The sequence below is a fragment of the Manduca sexta genome, chromosome 16, assembly GCF_014839805.1.
Source record: "Manduca sexta isolate Smith_Timp_Sample1 chromosome 16, JHU_Msex_v1.0, whole genome shotgun sequence".
NCBI classification, from domain to species: domain Eukaryota; kingdom Metazoa; phylum Arthropoda; class Insecta; order Lepidoptera; family Sphingidae; genus Manduca; species Manduca sexta.
The window spans coordinates 7,889,990-7,903,775 of record NC_051130.1 but is presented as its reverse complement, the minus strand read 5'-3'; the positions used below and the strand labels follow the sequence as shown (position 1 = coordinate 7,903,775).

Here is a 13,786-nt window from a genome sequence, read left to right as displayed (position 1 = left end):
AATTGTTTACCTGGATAAGGCGTTCTCCCGTAAGTCACAAGCTCTGTGAGTAGAATACCGAAGGACCACACGTCAGATTTGATGGAGAATTTGCTATAGTTGGCTGCTTCCGGAGCAGTCCATTTGATTGGGAATCGAGCTCCGACACGCGCCTCGTATTCATCCTCCTGTCAGACGACACAATACGTTAGAGTTAACTTCAACAAAATAATTTGCAAGACTTGTTCCAAACATACAAACATTGCAAGTTAAATAAGAGCGTGTAAAATATTGCTTCAAAAGAAATTGTCGCAAATATTGAAAATATTTTAACACTTAAAAGTTTAAACTCAAATAATGTATTTTAAAGACACGAAACAACCATAATAATAAATTAGGGTCAAGGTTGACATATAGGATGATTGAGAAAACTTGGAAATATCCAACACATGGAAGCCATGTGTATTGTCATAGTATCTGGTGTTTTTATAAAAAACCCAAGCACTGTTGCGATATTAGCCTTGATAAAAAATGACATCACATAGATGAGTCAGAGAAAGCCGCAAACGGTGTGTATGTATTTTTCTTTTGTCTTCCATTTTTATAGAACGCCAAAGCGATTACAAATATCGCCTGTTGGTATAAATACAGTCGAAATACACTTTGCACGAGATTCATGTTTCGTTTGAGATAACTTACTTTGATAAGTCTCGCGAGGCCGAAGTCTGCGATCTTAACAATATTAGAGTCGCCGACGAGCACGTTCCTGGCGGCGAGATCGCGATGAATGTAGTTTTGAGACTCTAGATATGCCATGCCGGCCGCTATCTGGGCAGCCATGTCTATCAACTGTTGCAGCTTCATGCCGCGACCTTTTCCTGCGTAAAAGGAAAAACAAAATCACCTTCGTGTATTGTTGTAATACAATAGTTCTTAGAAGAATAAACAATAGTTGTAGCTAATTAATTTGTGATTCTGCATTAATATTTAACATCCTTATGCTTTGCTTAGAATTCTATAAATTTATATTAATATTTTAATTCAATACCAGTATTAAATTCCATCTATTTACCAACGCAACGTTCGGTCAGTAAATAAAAAATAAAAAACTTCATGCTATCCGTGGCACTAAGTAATTAACATAAAATGGAGCTATTAAAACTACCTTCGATTATTTCCAACACGAATGACAATGTCGTCTGGATCAACTTTAATGACTTAAAGATGAGCGCAGACATTGTCAACGCTATAAATTTATTGTCATTACAATTAGACAAGGTTGGTCGATTTTATTGAAAAAATATATTATAACTTAATGTAAAGGGACAACAAACTTAGGCCATGAGTGCAAGTTGCACAAACACAACCTTGTCAGTAACAACACCTGTTTGCGTAAAAACACAATACTTCGTTTTATAGAGCAAAAAGATCGTTACCTTGTAAATAATCCAGCAAGGATCCGTGCTTCATGAGTTCAGTGATAATGTATATAGGCTCTTCCAGTGTGCATACGGCATACAACTGAATCAATTTGTTGTGCCGGAGCTTCTTCATAATTTGCGCTTCTGCAAGGAAGTCTTTGGGGTCCATAGTTCCAGATTTGAGCGTCTTGACAGCGACTGGGGTAGTGTTGTTCCACAATCCTTCCCAGACTTCGCCGAACTGTCCATGGCCGAGTTTTCGCACGAACTTCAGCGATGCACGATCTATCTCCCATTGGTCACGCGTTCTGTGCGACAGACCTTCTGTCACCGGCTTCTCAACCTGCAAGTGACAAACAACACATTAACATTAGTTATGAGGGTAATTATTTTGTAACACACCGCTAACGTTCGCGTAATATGAACTTAAAAATACACTTTCCTCGAAACAATAGTTCATAAAATAAAACAATATAACAATCTATGTAACTTTACATTATGAATGACTTGTAATACATATATCAATTTTAAATGTTTAAAAAATGTTATAGCAGATAAAATGGCGAAAGTGATGTTATGAACGGCGTCAGACATCCTTCAAAATATCCGTCAGAGTAGCTAGAATGTAGCACATACATTTGCATACGGTATTACCAGTCATCAATCAAAATAATACATATTAAATGTATTAGAAACGATTAAGTTTACTTTCATTCTATTGTTGAACAAATTATGCTAATTTGTCAGTCGACTCTCATCGATTTATAGTTGTTAAGCAATATAGATCAGTGAGTTACATCAGAGCAGAGCGTGCTAATGATTAATTTAACTATTTTATTGGCGCATGTCGCCAGAACGCTGAGAGATCGGTGATGCAGAGTGACAGGTGTCAAACCGCGGGGCCCCAGCGAGAGACATGACATGTACTCGTGTAATTTTTAATTCACGCCGCGTTGTAAGTGGTAACATGAAACCGACGGGCGGTGGGCACCAACCGCGACCGCCCGTCTGGTTTGCCTGTCACGCTCTGCTCCATCCACGCTTATACAATACATTCTCAATAAATAAACCTTATCAATGCAAATTATTTGATTTTTAAAGCACAACCCAAACGATTTACTTGAGTTTATCTCTGAATTAGTGTCGATTACGATATTGCGGAGACCAAGATGCTTTATGTTTTAAAAGGTTTGTTTACGTTCTGGTAATTGTAGTTTTTTCGGGACTACGCTCGGCAATGTTTGTATACTTCCTATACTGGCATTTAATAATGTTTATGTACATTCTGTGATGTAAATGTTTCTCTTATGCAGTATAGTAATATTAGAAACACTTTATAAATTTACTGTTGATGTAACCGTTGTTAGGTATTGACTAGGTTTGCTGCAAAACATGTGAATTGTTTGTTATACAATAGGTCAGGCGAGGCGGAGGCACTTCTGAATCTGTCGTTTTCATAAAAAAAACACAATCAGCTCTTTAGTTAACGTTATAACAGTTTATACGTACTTTTCTAGATACATCTTATGATTGGTATTATTTCCTACTGTGGAAAGTAATTTAATCCAATTATTACACTTTGATACTAACGGGAAATAGAATGGCTCATTACTCACGTCTCACACATTACATAAAAGTATAGAAAAAGTTTATAAAACTAATTCTTTTTCGATTTCAATTCAAAACTAATTCAAATCATTCAATGTACCAAACACATTCAGGGTACAAAAATAGTGAAGGGGCAACAACCAGTGACGAGTGTACGTCATTTAAATTACGTCATTTGACGCAAATCAGAACCGTATTAGTACATAAACATAATAAACGTTACGTTTACGATAACGATTAGCACAGACGAAACAACGGCTAAATACATCTATAATTGAGTTTATTTGACAATAACTGGTTATTAACAACGCGACATGTGACGTGTTTCCTTGCGTAATGCTTGGTTTAAATCAACCTTAACGGCTTTTAAGATTTCATGGAGCGGATTTGCACCGAGTGCCTTGAACTTCGTATCGTATCAGTAATTGTATCTCAGCCAGCAAGCGGTCGGCAGTACGAGTTTATTTATGTGTTAAATAAAAATAGCACCTTTTGAAGCTAGTTAAATAACAAAAATTACACGACTGCGCGGCGTCTGATTTTTATATAACTTTCTATTTTATCGTTTCTTGTAATAGTCAACAATGAGAGTTATTATGTGATTGATTGTTTATATTTTAATGTCATCACATAACAAAACAAATTATTAAACAAACGAGCATTTTTAAAATTTATTTGAGAGGACGACGTGGACGTCCATTCGCCACAGCCAATCGTTCATTGCGTTAGAACTATTTCTAATTTTATTGTTAGGTGCATTTAGTATTAAAATGAACAATGGAGTTCATTAGCGTGTTTAATTTGCCTTTGATATTATGTACGCATGTGTATTGTCATTTGTCAGGCAAAAGTATTGTTAGCTATTTATTGTAATGTATGATCTCACAGCCTGTATATAGTTTAAAATTGTTATGTAGCAAATATAATGTAGGTTTCCAGTTATGATATTTTCCACGTTTATTGCACAACTGCGACCGATTCACGTTTTATTTCAATAAAAAAAAAATATTCCATGAAAACATAAAATGAGCTCGTAAATGGTAGTTTAACATTCAAGTCAATATTTATGTATCTTTTCTATTGATAATCTGTAGGAAAACGATAATTTCCCAACCGGTTATTGATGTGGAAAGAGCCGCAATTGAAATTAAATTATTAGCATTGCGGTTTCCATCCATTATTGGAACATTTGACGATGATAAAAAGTCATTATATACTTGTACATAATTGGTTAATCGCAATGTTGATAGTTTTTGCGGTGTAGATATTATGAATAAGAATCGTCAATATGTCGTTAGAAACGAACCGAATTGAGTATCAATATAATTTTATCACAGAAACACACTTCTCTTCTGCCTTAAGTAATAGATTTTATATGGCAATACAGTGAAGAAATACGGCAATTTGTAATATATTTGGAAACTAGAAGTTTCTAAATAACATTCCATGTTCCCAAATGTTACTGAAACATAATCGAACGCGTGAAGAATTTATCTCGTCTCAGTTAGCTTATTAGTAGGTCGATTTGATGCCGTTTATGTATTGAATTGTTATATTTTACGTGATGATTATAACTTTCATTTTTTTTAATAAGTACATTTATCAATTTGTAGTAGTAACTGTGAAGTGTATGCAATTGTGGAGCCTTTTACAAACGAATAATATTTTCTATTATAATTCTATGAGTGACAAATAAATATTCGAGACAAATGTCTGGCGTTGACGACGGCATTCTCCGTAACGAAAGTGGGGCCTTCTCGGCCTTGGGCCTGCGAAACTAGAACAACCATATTTTTAATTTGGCGCTTCACTTTGTTATGTAAAAAGCATCGACTGTTTAATCGTCAATGGGTCCGTTCGTTTATTCCTAAACACGATACTTAATAAGGTAATGTGACTAATGCAAGATATGGAATTATAACGTATCACAACAATGGAATCCATAAAGATTTCATATAATTACTGTGAGTTGCATTTGTGCGCATTTGTTTCTCTAGCGTTTTTATTATAGGTATCTATCTGGAATTTATCCGCACGTGTCCGTCAATGATAATTTTTAATTTGCAAGTGTCGCAATCGTAAATTATGACATACGTCATTACATATTGTATAAATGTATAATTAAATGAGAGTTGAAACGAGTAAAAAATTAAAAGGGTGTTGTATCAGCATCCAATTTCCGCAGTCCAAGACGATGTACCGTATACTCTTGAACGACAATAAATTAAATCCTCAAAATGTTAATAAGTTTCAACACGTTTTAAATATTTAAAGCGTGACAAGCTCTTTGTCCTGGAAAGCCAATCCTTCGGTGAATTTAATGTATCCTCGGGCTCGTTCAATGCCTCGTAATATTTCTCACGCGGCACACAAAGGTGACCGTCGAAAACCATAAATTTTATGTTCGTCCCGATATTGAATTTTGCAATTTATGCGCCTTCATAATAATAAATGAAGCAAGTACGGTACATATTTTGATCACATAACCTTGACTTAACACTAGGTGTGTTTCCACGATCGTGCTAAGTTATTGTTAAATGTTACGTTGAATCGTTTATCACGCAGGAAGGTCGGGTCAAGCTCAAGAGTTTGTTTGGGTGCCGTCAGTAACTTCACGCGCACAGCGAAGAATGTCCGCTTTGACGGAGCCAGTATTTCGCAATTTACATAAATTATTCCATTGTAACATAATAATATGAAAATTAATGTATCGCATGGGACGACCGTGGACTTCTTAGCGATTACAGATTTGTATTCAATATTTTACGTAACTAACCTGTACACAGGGTTTGCTGAGTGACACGCAGAGGCCGTCCGCGTCTTTGCTGTAGTGCTCGACGAGTTCTTGAAGCGTGCGGAAGGTTGTGCGGCGGGCGATGAAGAACCCTCCCTCGTCCAATTGTCTAATACGGTAGTGTTTGACCGTGTCCCCGTCCCGCACTGCGAACAACAAAAGCTACAATAACAAAACACATCAGCTGACACGAAACATGTTTCCTGGATGACCCGCAGTTGAACTTTTGTGTTCATACACACTCCTCAATCATAATAACCAATCCAAGACTCATGCACGCATTCGGTACTCATTCGATTCCGGTTCGTACGGAGCGGACACGGGCACGTGTCTGCGTGAAGGCGGTTTGATTAACACTTCTGGTAGATTTACAGCTATTTCTATTTAGGCCATGAAATGCTATGGGCATTATAGAACGTAGGCGGCCGCTATCCACTTTGACCACACAACGAACGTCTTTTAAATAGGATTGTCAGTTGAAAAAATCAATACTTCAGTTGAATTCGTGGAAACATTTTTATTTATAAGACCATCGGAAATGGAAAATCAAAATAAAGCAATAAACTAGGTCGAATGCAATATCTGTTGAAAGTTTAATGCAGAACGGACGTATGATAATTCTTACATTTTTAACCTAGCTATTTTAAATTGTGTGCAGGCTGCATTTACCAACGTGGTGATGAAAAAATCAATGTTAAAATCAGTGCGTCATCAAAGACAACATCTTTATCTCTCTCAAAACAGACTTAGTGTACAGACACGAGCCCGTTACAATTTGAATATATGTAGTTATAGTAAGAGTAACATTCGTCGAAATGTCACGAAAGAAAGTTTATTCTGAGAAGCAACCGACGGCTAATAAGCGGTTTATCAAATACCACATATATTATTCTTTATCTATACTTTGAATTATTTAGTCGTAAATATTCATAGGTAGAGTTTAAAGCACACAGTCCGACCTTGCAAATGCAAATCTTAACATTAATCACCGTTCCGAGAATCGTCGTTTCAAGTTTTTGACAGTTCCTCGAGTCGGGCGCCGAAGGTAATATTTAACTGACGTTCATAATCATATAATAATATTTTTAAATAGGTCAGCATTGTTAATATTGTCAATAAACTTTGCATAAGAAACGCTCATTACTCATAGATTAACAATTTATTGATTTATAATATCATCGAAATTACATGATTCATTTTATAATGTTAATAAATGTTTAGAATACCTTGAATACAGGTTTTACGTCTTTGTACTGATGATGTATTGATGTAAGTGAATACAATTTTACTTTGTTGAATATTGCGTTAACATGCATGGCGACTGATACGTATGCTTATAAATCGAACGGGTATAAAGAGTATAACAAGTATGATGAGACGAATTTATAGGACGACATAAATTATAAATACAGTCCCGACTGATAACAATGAAATGAGTGTTCAGATTTCCCGAGTATAACTGCTGCCTCATGCTGTAATAAGAATGACCTTACTTATGTAAGTTGGCGCCCACTGAGCACGGGGGTATGCACCCACAACTTATTTACATATTTATTTAAAACATTTTAGTTTATTTTTTGTCAATCATGAGACGTCATTATCAACGAAAAGGATAGGGCTGCCATTTTTTTTTATCAGCATATGCTGAGCTGGGGTCGCTTTTGTGACGAGCAAATAGATTTAAGTATTTTTGTTTTTGTTAATTATTATGAAATTTTGCTTGTTACAAATAAATATTTTCTTTCTTTATTTCCGTACTGCATTGTCTAACGTTAGTTAATTTGTATTTTGTTTGGAATCAACATAATTTCAAACATTCTATGGAAAAATATATATACAATAACACCTCTTTAGTATCTGACTGCTGACAAAATATTTCCTGAATACCCTCCATAACTACTACTTTGATTTGCGGCGGCACTGTCTATACTTCGGTACAGATATTATAACATAACAATCGTGCCGATGTCCTAAAAATATAGGTAAGCTCTTTATTATGATAATGTTATTAATTATAGTAAGTAATGTAAAACTTATTATTTCTATTTCGTTAACATTCTCGAAATTCCTTTCTACATTTATATTTTCTGTATACCCACAGAGGTCCACTGAACTAAATCTATTTTTATTATTTAAAACTCAAACTAAATCATTCACCTTGTTCGTCGTTGTTTCGATATATCTATAGCACTCATTAAACTAGTTACACCGGTGACTACGCAATGTATTACAAACTGTAAAATAACTGAAAGTCGTATCTTCATTCCTCACATGACATACAATGAAAACAATTTACGGAAGACCGGAGATATGTATTTCAAAAATAAATACTCATAAAAATTACAATCAAAATCACTAAGATCACGAAATATTAAACTTCATTTAGCATCACTTGCATAATTCACAACGGTTGAAATTTAAATTTGCTGAAGTGAAAGAATCGAAACTTCACTTTCGTTCATTGAGAAAGCAGTTGGAAAATTTATGCGGCACCCATTGTGACGCATAAATAGGATTTTATAGACGTTCTAGGATTGGGTGACGTGCTATTGATAATAACGATAAATCTTAATTTATCCCAGTGAAGTTCGAAACATCATTAAAAACCGTGTTGAACAGTACGACAGCATAAAACACACGCTTTATGAATCACAATACCGGGACATGTTTGAAATATACGCGTGTAAATGGCGAAAATACGTTTAACATCAAATAAGGGTAAACAATGCATTATTATTTTCAATCGTTACTTTCACTTCTCTGAGATTGGTATAAAAAACATTACAGTTGATTGTGCACCGTTTGCATTATTACATTACTTTTGTCACACTTATTAATTCGCCATGATATACTAAAATAGCAAAGTCGTAATTTTACCTAAAGTATGACGAATTACCTATTAAAATCTACTAAAACGACATATTATTTTGTTTATCGGTTTACATTTGGTTTGATATTTATTAAATGCCGCAACCTCCAACTCTATTACATATTACATTGACAAGAAAAAATAAATAGTCTAATGTGATGAAAAAATATGTAACAAATTCGTGATATTTATGAGATACAAATAAAGACATGCAAAATAGTGTATCACGATCTAACAGTAAAGTGTACCACGTGGAAACCGGCATGTCATTGGAATAATAATTCCTAATGCATGCGTAATTTGAGTCCAACATTTAGATGTTAACATATTGTATAGGTGAATAATGTAACGGACACACATAGGTACATATTGTTACAATATAATATACAATATCAAACTTGCTATTTAAAAAACTGATTTAGTTTTATGACTTTAGGGCGGATTTTAATTTAGTAACTCTAATAGTAATCTTGTAAGCTAGCAAGCGGATCACTTTGTAGTGATTATTTTTATTAAAAACCATCAAAACAGGTGATTTTTTATAAATTTCCTATGAAAGATTGGATTGGAGTGTCTAGATGGCGTACTTGTATTACGATACGAGTGTAGTGCCTGAGGTTTTGAGTTTGATCTCGTGTCCGGCAAAGTGATATTAGGTATTTCTACTAAGTGTCATCACAGAGTCTGGAATTTTTGCCGGAAAGCGTGATAGGCAAATCACGTCATAGAACGGAAATTAGATGCACCAGTTACGCTCCTGCCTACCTCTTCGCCGATAAATGGCATGAGTATGTGTATGTGTAAAAGGTACAACACCAGTAAAGACAGTTCATTCACGCTGTAAACAAAAATAGCTACGCTTTAGTGCTACCAAATAGATAATATTAACTCGCGGCTACGTCCACGTGAAAAGCCTTTCCCGCTAAATAAGTTCCTAAAACACTGCCGCAAGCGCCATCTATCTGCTAGTAGTCAGATTAACAAGTTATATTTCTTCCCATGGGTGCCAATAACCGGGCTGAAAGCCTATGTGTTAAACCAGGACACGGTTTACCCGTGCATAAAATTTCATCCAAATTAGTTTAGGTATCTTTGAGTTTACTTGTAACAAATATAGACATTTTCAAAAATTATAGAATATTAGTAAGATGTAGGATAAGGTAGTAAGATTCACAACAGACTAATAATAACCAACAAGCTATTTTCAGACCGAAATTATTAATTCTTGATACACTTAGCGCTGTTTTTTTTAATAATGATACTTTGTTAATGCAGTTGACCCTGATTTCATGTGACCTAAAAATTTTTGGCAATGACCAATATATTAAACACAAAAAATAATAGCACAATCAAAAAAATATTTTAATACCCAAGTATAAGATACTTTATTTAATAACATCTGTTATTATCAACCCGTATAGTTCAATGATGGCAAATGCCTCAATCATGCGCTGTTGGGCCTGACCTTCGTATTTTCACAATTAACAACAAAGGCAATTTACAAACATAAATAGCGTAAAACGTTTTTATATGTATTATAATAACTCCAAGAATTTAATCCAACATGGCGCGCAAGCTTCTAGCAAACTCTGCGATAGAACATTTACAAAGAATCCGGGAAAATAAAAAGTATTATATCAATACTATGTAATAAATAATTGTCCTTGAAATGTTTCAAGAATGTGATGTAATTTATAATGGAGTTATACATGCCGATATGCAGTAATTGCTTGTGATTTGTGCTTGTTTCATAATCTCTGTCGAGATAAACACTGAGAAATATCAACCAAAGTGCAATTTTTATTTTATTTTTATACGATTCATTTAATGTTAGAGTATAGGCAGAATTTGGCTATAGTTATACTTTTCTAGTCAATCTGGATTGTAAGTGTGTAGGTGGCAGGTATGAAAATAAAACAAATTAAAAATAAATTAAAAGAATAAAAGGTTATACCTTCCGTAGCATTTACATTCAAATATGATTTGCTTATGCTTTTGCTTGCGGCTTCTTCTTTTTCCGACTTGATATGTATCCTTATATTATGACCAAATTATACAAAATCATTATAAATTGTAGCCTATGTGTTATTCCGATGTATAACCAATATTACTGTAAGGTTTCATAAAAATCGATTCAGTAGTTTTTTCGTGAAAGAGGAACAAACATACATACATAAATCCATCCTCACAAATTTTCGCATGAATTATAATATTAGTAGGATAATAGATACATAACATACTAACCACTTTTATCTTTTCTTTGTAAATGACTCGTTAAATTCCAAGAATAAAACGAATGAGAAGGAAAATTTAAAAAAATACTAATGGAGGATGTTTTAAAAGCATGAGTGCTGCACACGCGGTTACATGCTTCGGTTTGTTGGCTCCAACATTGAATTTGTTTAGTATGCCGACAAGTAAAATACAATAAAGTGTTTTCGTGCGTTTCTAACTATAGGTACAGACACTAAGGTAAACACCTATAGCCGAACCCTTAATGAACGAAAATGAAAATAGGTAAATACATGTGTAAAAGAAATTCAATACACTTGTTTGATTTTATTAAGGTAAATACTAGTAAATTACTTCCTTGTAGAATATGTAAAGCTCTGGATTTTGTACCAAAACAACGGTAATTCTCTAACATTACCGATTAAAAAAAACGAGTCGTTAAAATTAAAGCTTTTGCCGCACAAAGGTCTTGTCTGGTCCATCTGTTTGCTGGACAATCGACATTTCACGTATGTAGCCTAGACCAATACTCTGTTACTACCCTGTTGCACCTGCTGTCACTTCGCATGACCCAATACCCCGCTCAGGTTCATAACAGGTTCGCAAGTTGCAATGTCTTATACCGCCTTTTGGACATCATCAAAATACGGTATTAAAAAACTCCCTATGCTCATGGTCTTTTCCAAAAATGTCTATTGTCCAAAAGATGTATTTACGCCATCAAATACAATTTAGGATTGGCATTTTGCGCTACCAACCACTTTTTCTATGCCTACGACCGACTGGGACCTCGCATATGGTCCAAGGTATGCAGATAATGACAAATTATCTTTAGTGGTCAGGTTAGAAAAATATGCTATATGGTGTATCGCATCTCCAGAAGGAACAGTGAAGGGTTTATAAACAGGAATCCTAAAAGAGTGCGAGTAAAAACATAATTACTTAGTGAAGTTTCGAGATATTCACTTTCGACCCCAGAGAATTCGTATGCAGGATAAAATTATAAAATAGTATCATTCCATTTTCAAGTCACAAATTCATATTATTTTTACTAATAACATAAAATTTCTGTTACATAAATTTGACAATCCAATGTCGTAAGTCTACTTAATACTTCGCGATATCCATTGACCTCTAATTAAATTAGTATCTACTTAATATTTTATTCGTTTCTAGATGCACATTGTCTAAAACCGGCGTAGTGTGTCCTCATTCGCTATTTTATTGTTCCTGAAATTTCATTCATACATGTATTGCTATTGTTTTAACTCGATGTGCAAAGAATTGTTAAACACCGGCCAAGCCAGTTGGGTTGTAAATGCAACATCATCGTAAAGACATCGTCCAAATCCCATAATAGTATTCATAAACAGCACGCACTAATTAGAATGTTTAAGAAACCATTTACTAGCCTATTCTTTGTTCCCACGCGGCGCCTGTTCTAGAGGTTTTAGAAAAACTCGTAACCGGTTCCACCATCCAGATAGAATATTCCAGGACGACTATGGATGCGTTTGTAATAGGATAGTTAACACTGGACACAACAAGTTTGTGCTCAGCGATGATTCATCGCGAGTACTTGATTTCTTTTGTAATATGATTTTCCCGATTAGTTTTAAATGGTTATACTCATTAACTGCCTTGTGATAATAGGTAAATAAATCATAGCTCTAATTAAAAATGGTGTTGGAATTTACCTGATAATGAGAAATCATTGTGGCGACTCTCGGAGTCGCGAATAAGGAAAGCTCCGTGTTCATTTTCGGGTAACAGCAATTTCTTTTCAGCTTCGATTCGTTTTATTTTCCGGAAATACCATCTGCAACAAAAAAAGAAAATTTATTAGATATTTATGTAAAACATAATTTATTCACGCTATCAATTTATGTGCATACATTCAATTATAAGGACAAAACAAAGATAAGTATTACCTACAACACAATGAACGAACCTATACAAGCGCCTTTGTAGACAGCACAAAAGATGCAAAGCAAATATCCAGTTATGTTTTTGACCCTTTAAAGACGTCGGACACGATGTTACTGTGTACATATAAAGGACCGGTATAGCCCTGGGTCATTGAGGGCTCAGAAGCGATTTGTCGGTGACTCAACGACAACGAATGAACAGAATTCTGCATTCAATTGACGTATGTTACCACTCGAGACAGAAGCATATTATACAGCATAAGTAACCGCTTTTAACACGAGAACCTGTGCGAACATTGAATTATAATTTCCCGTTGTTATTTGATACATTTTTCCGCTTATATAGTGTTGAGCTTGAGGCAAAATTACATTATGCAGAAATAGGAACATAATTCAGGTTTGTTCGTTACTTCGTACAGTTGCAAAACTAAACTACGGGAGTCTGACAATAGTGGTATTGCATCAAATACCCGCGACAGACAGCCGAGGTCGTCGGGCTGTTGATATAAAAATAGTATCTAAGTAGTACAGCTGTAAAACGGTAAAATGACTGCGAGCACTAAAAACAGTCACGATCACTTCAGACATCTTATATATTTTTAGAATTGCTGTAACTTTGTTGATAACGCGACACTTTTTATGATTAAAGATATTGTGGCGAGAGTGGGCTAGCCTTTGAAACATCTGATAATTTCTTTTATGGACTTGTGTAAAGGATGAAGTTAGTTCGTTCTATTATGATCGGCAAAATTGAGACGACAATACAAATGAGTTCAGCAAATATAATTGTTTTAAAGATACTTTCGTATTTTCACAGCTTCTTAATTAAATATGTTTTCTATTTGAGTATAACATTTGCTTATAATTTGGAAATAATTTATTGCATATAACAGATCTACCATAAATCAAGATGTTTTTCTTTGTTGAAGTTAGTGGTAACAATAGAATAACAATA

At 34.5% G+C, this 13,786-nt stretch overlaps 1 protein-coding gene across 3 annotated transcripts in view; it reads right to left on the bottom strand.

The window, feature by feature from the left end:
- The window catches only part of LOC115447769 (tyrosine-protein kinase Src42A), a 49,936-nt gene that overhangs the window by 646 nt on the left and 35,504 nt on the right, over nt 1–13,786 (bottom strand). For all 3 annotated transcript variants that reach the window (XM_030174989.2, XM_030174988.2, XM_030174991.2), the window contains exons 2-6: nt 12,601–12,722; nt 5,785–5,948; nt 1,416–1,743; nt 679–857; nt 11–167 (exon numbers count right to left, since the gene is read on the bottom strand). In XM_030174989.2, the coding sequence (XP_030030849.1) occupies nt 11–167; nt 679–857; nt 1,416–1,743; nt 5,785–5,948; nt 12,601–12,722 (950 nt within the window). The remainder of the gene's footprint in view (nt 1–10; nt 168–678; nt 858–1,415; nt 1,744–5,784; nt 5,949–12,600; nt 12,723–13,786) is intronic.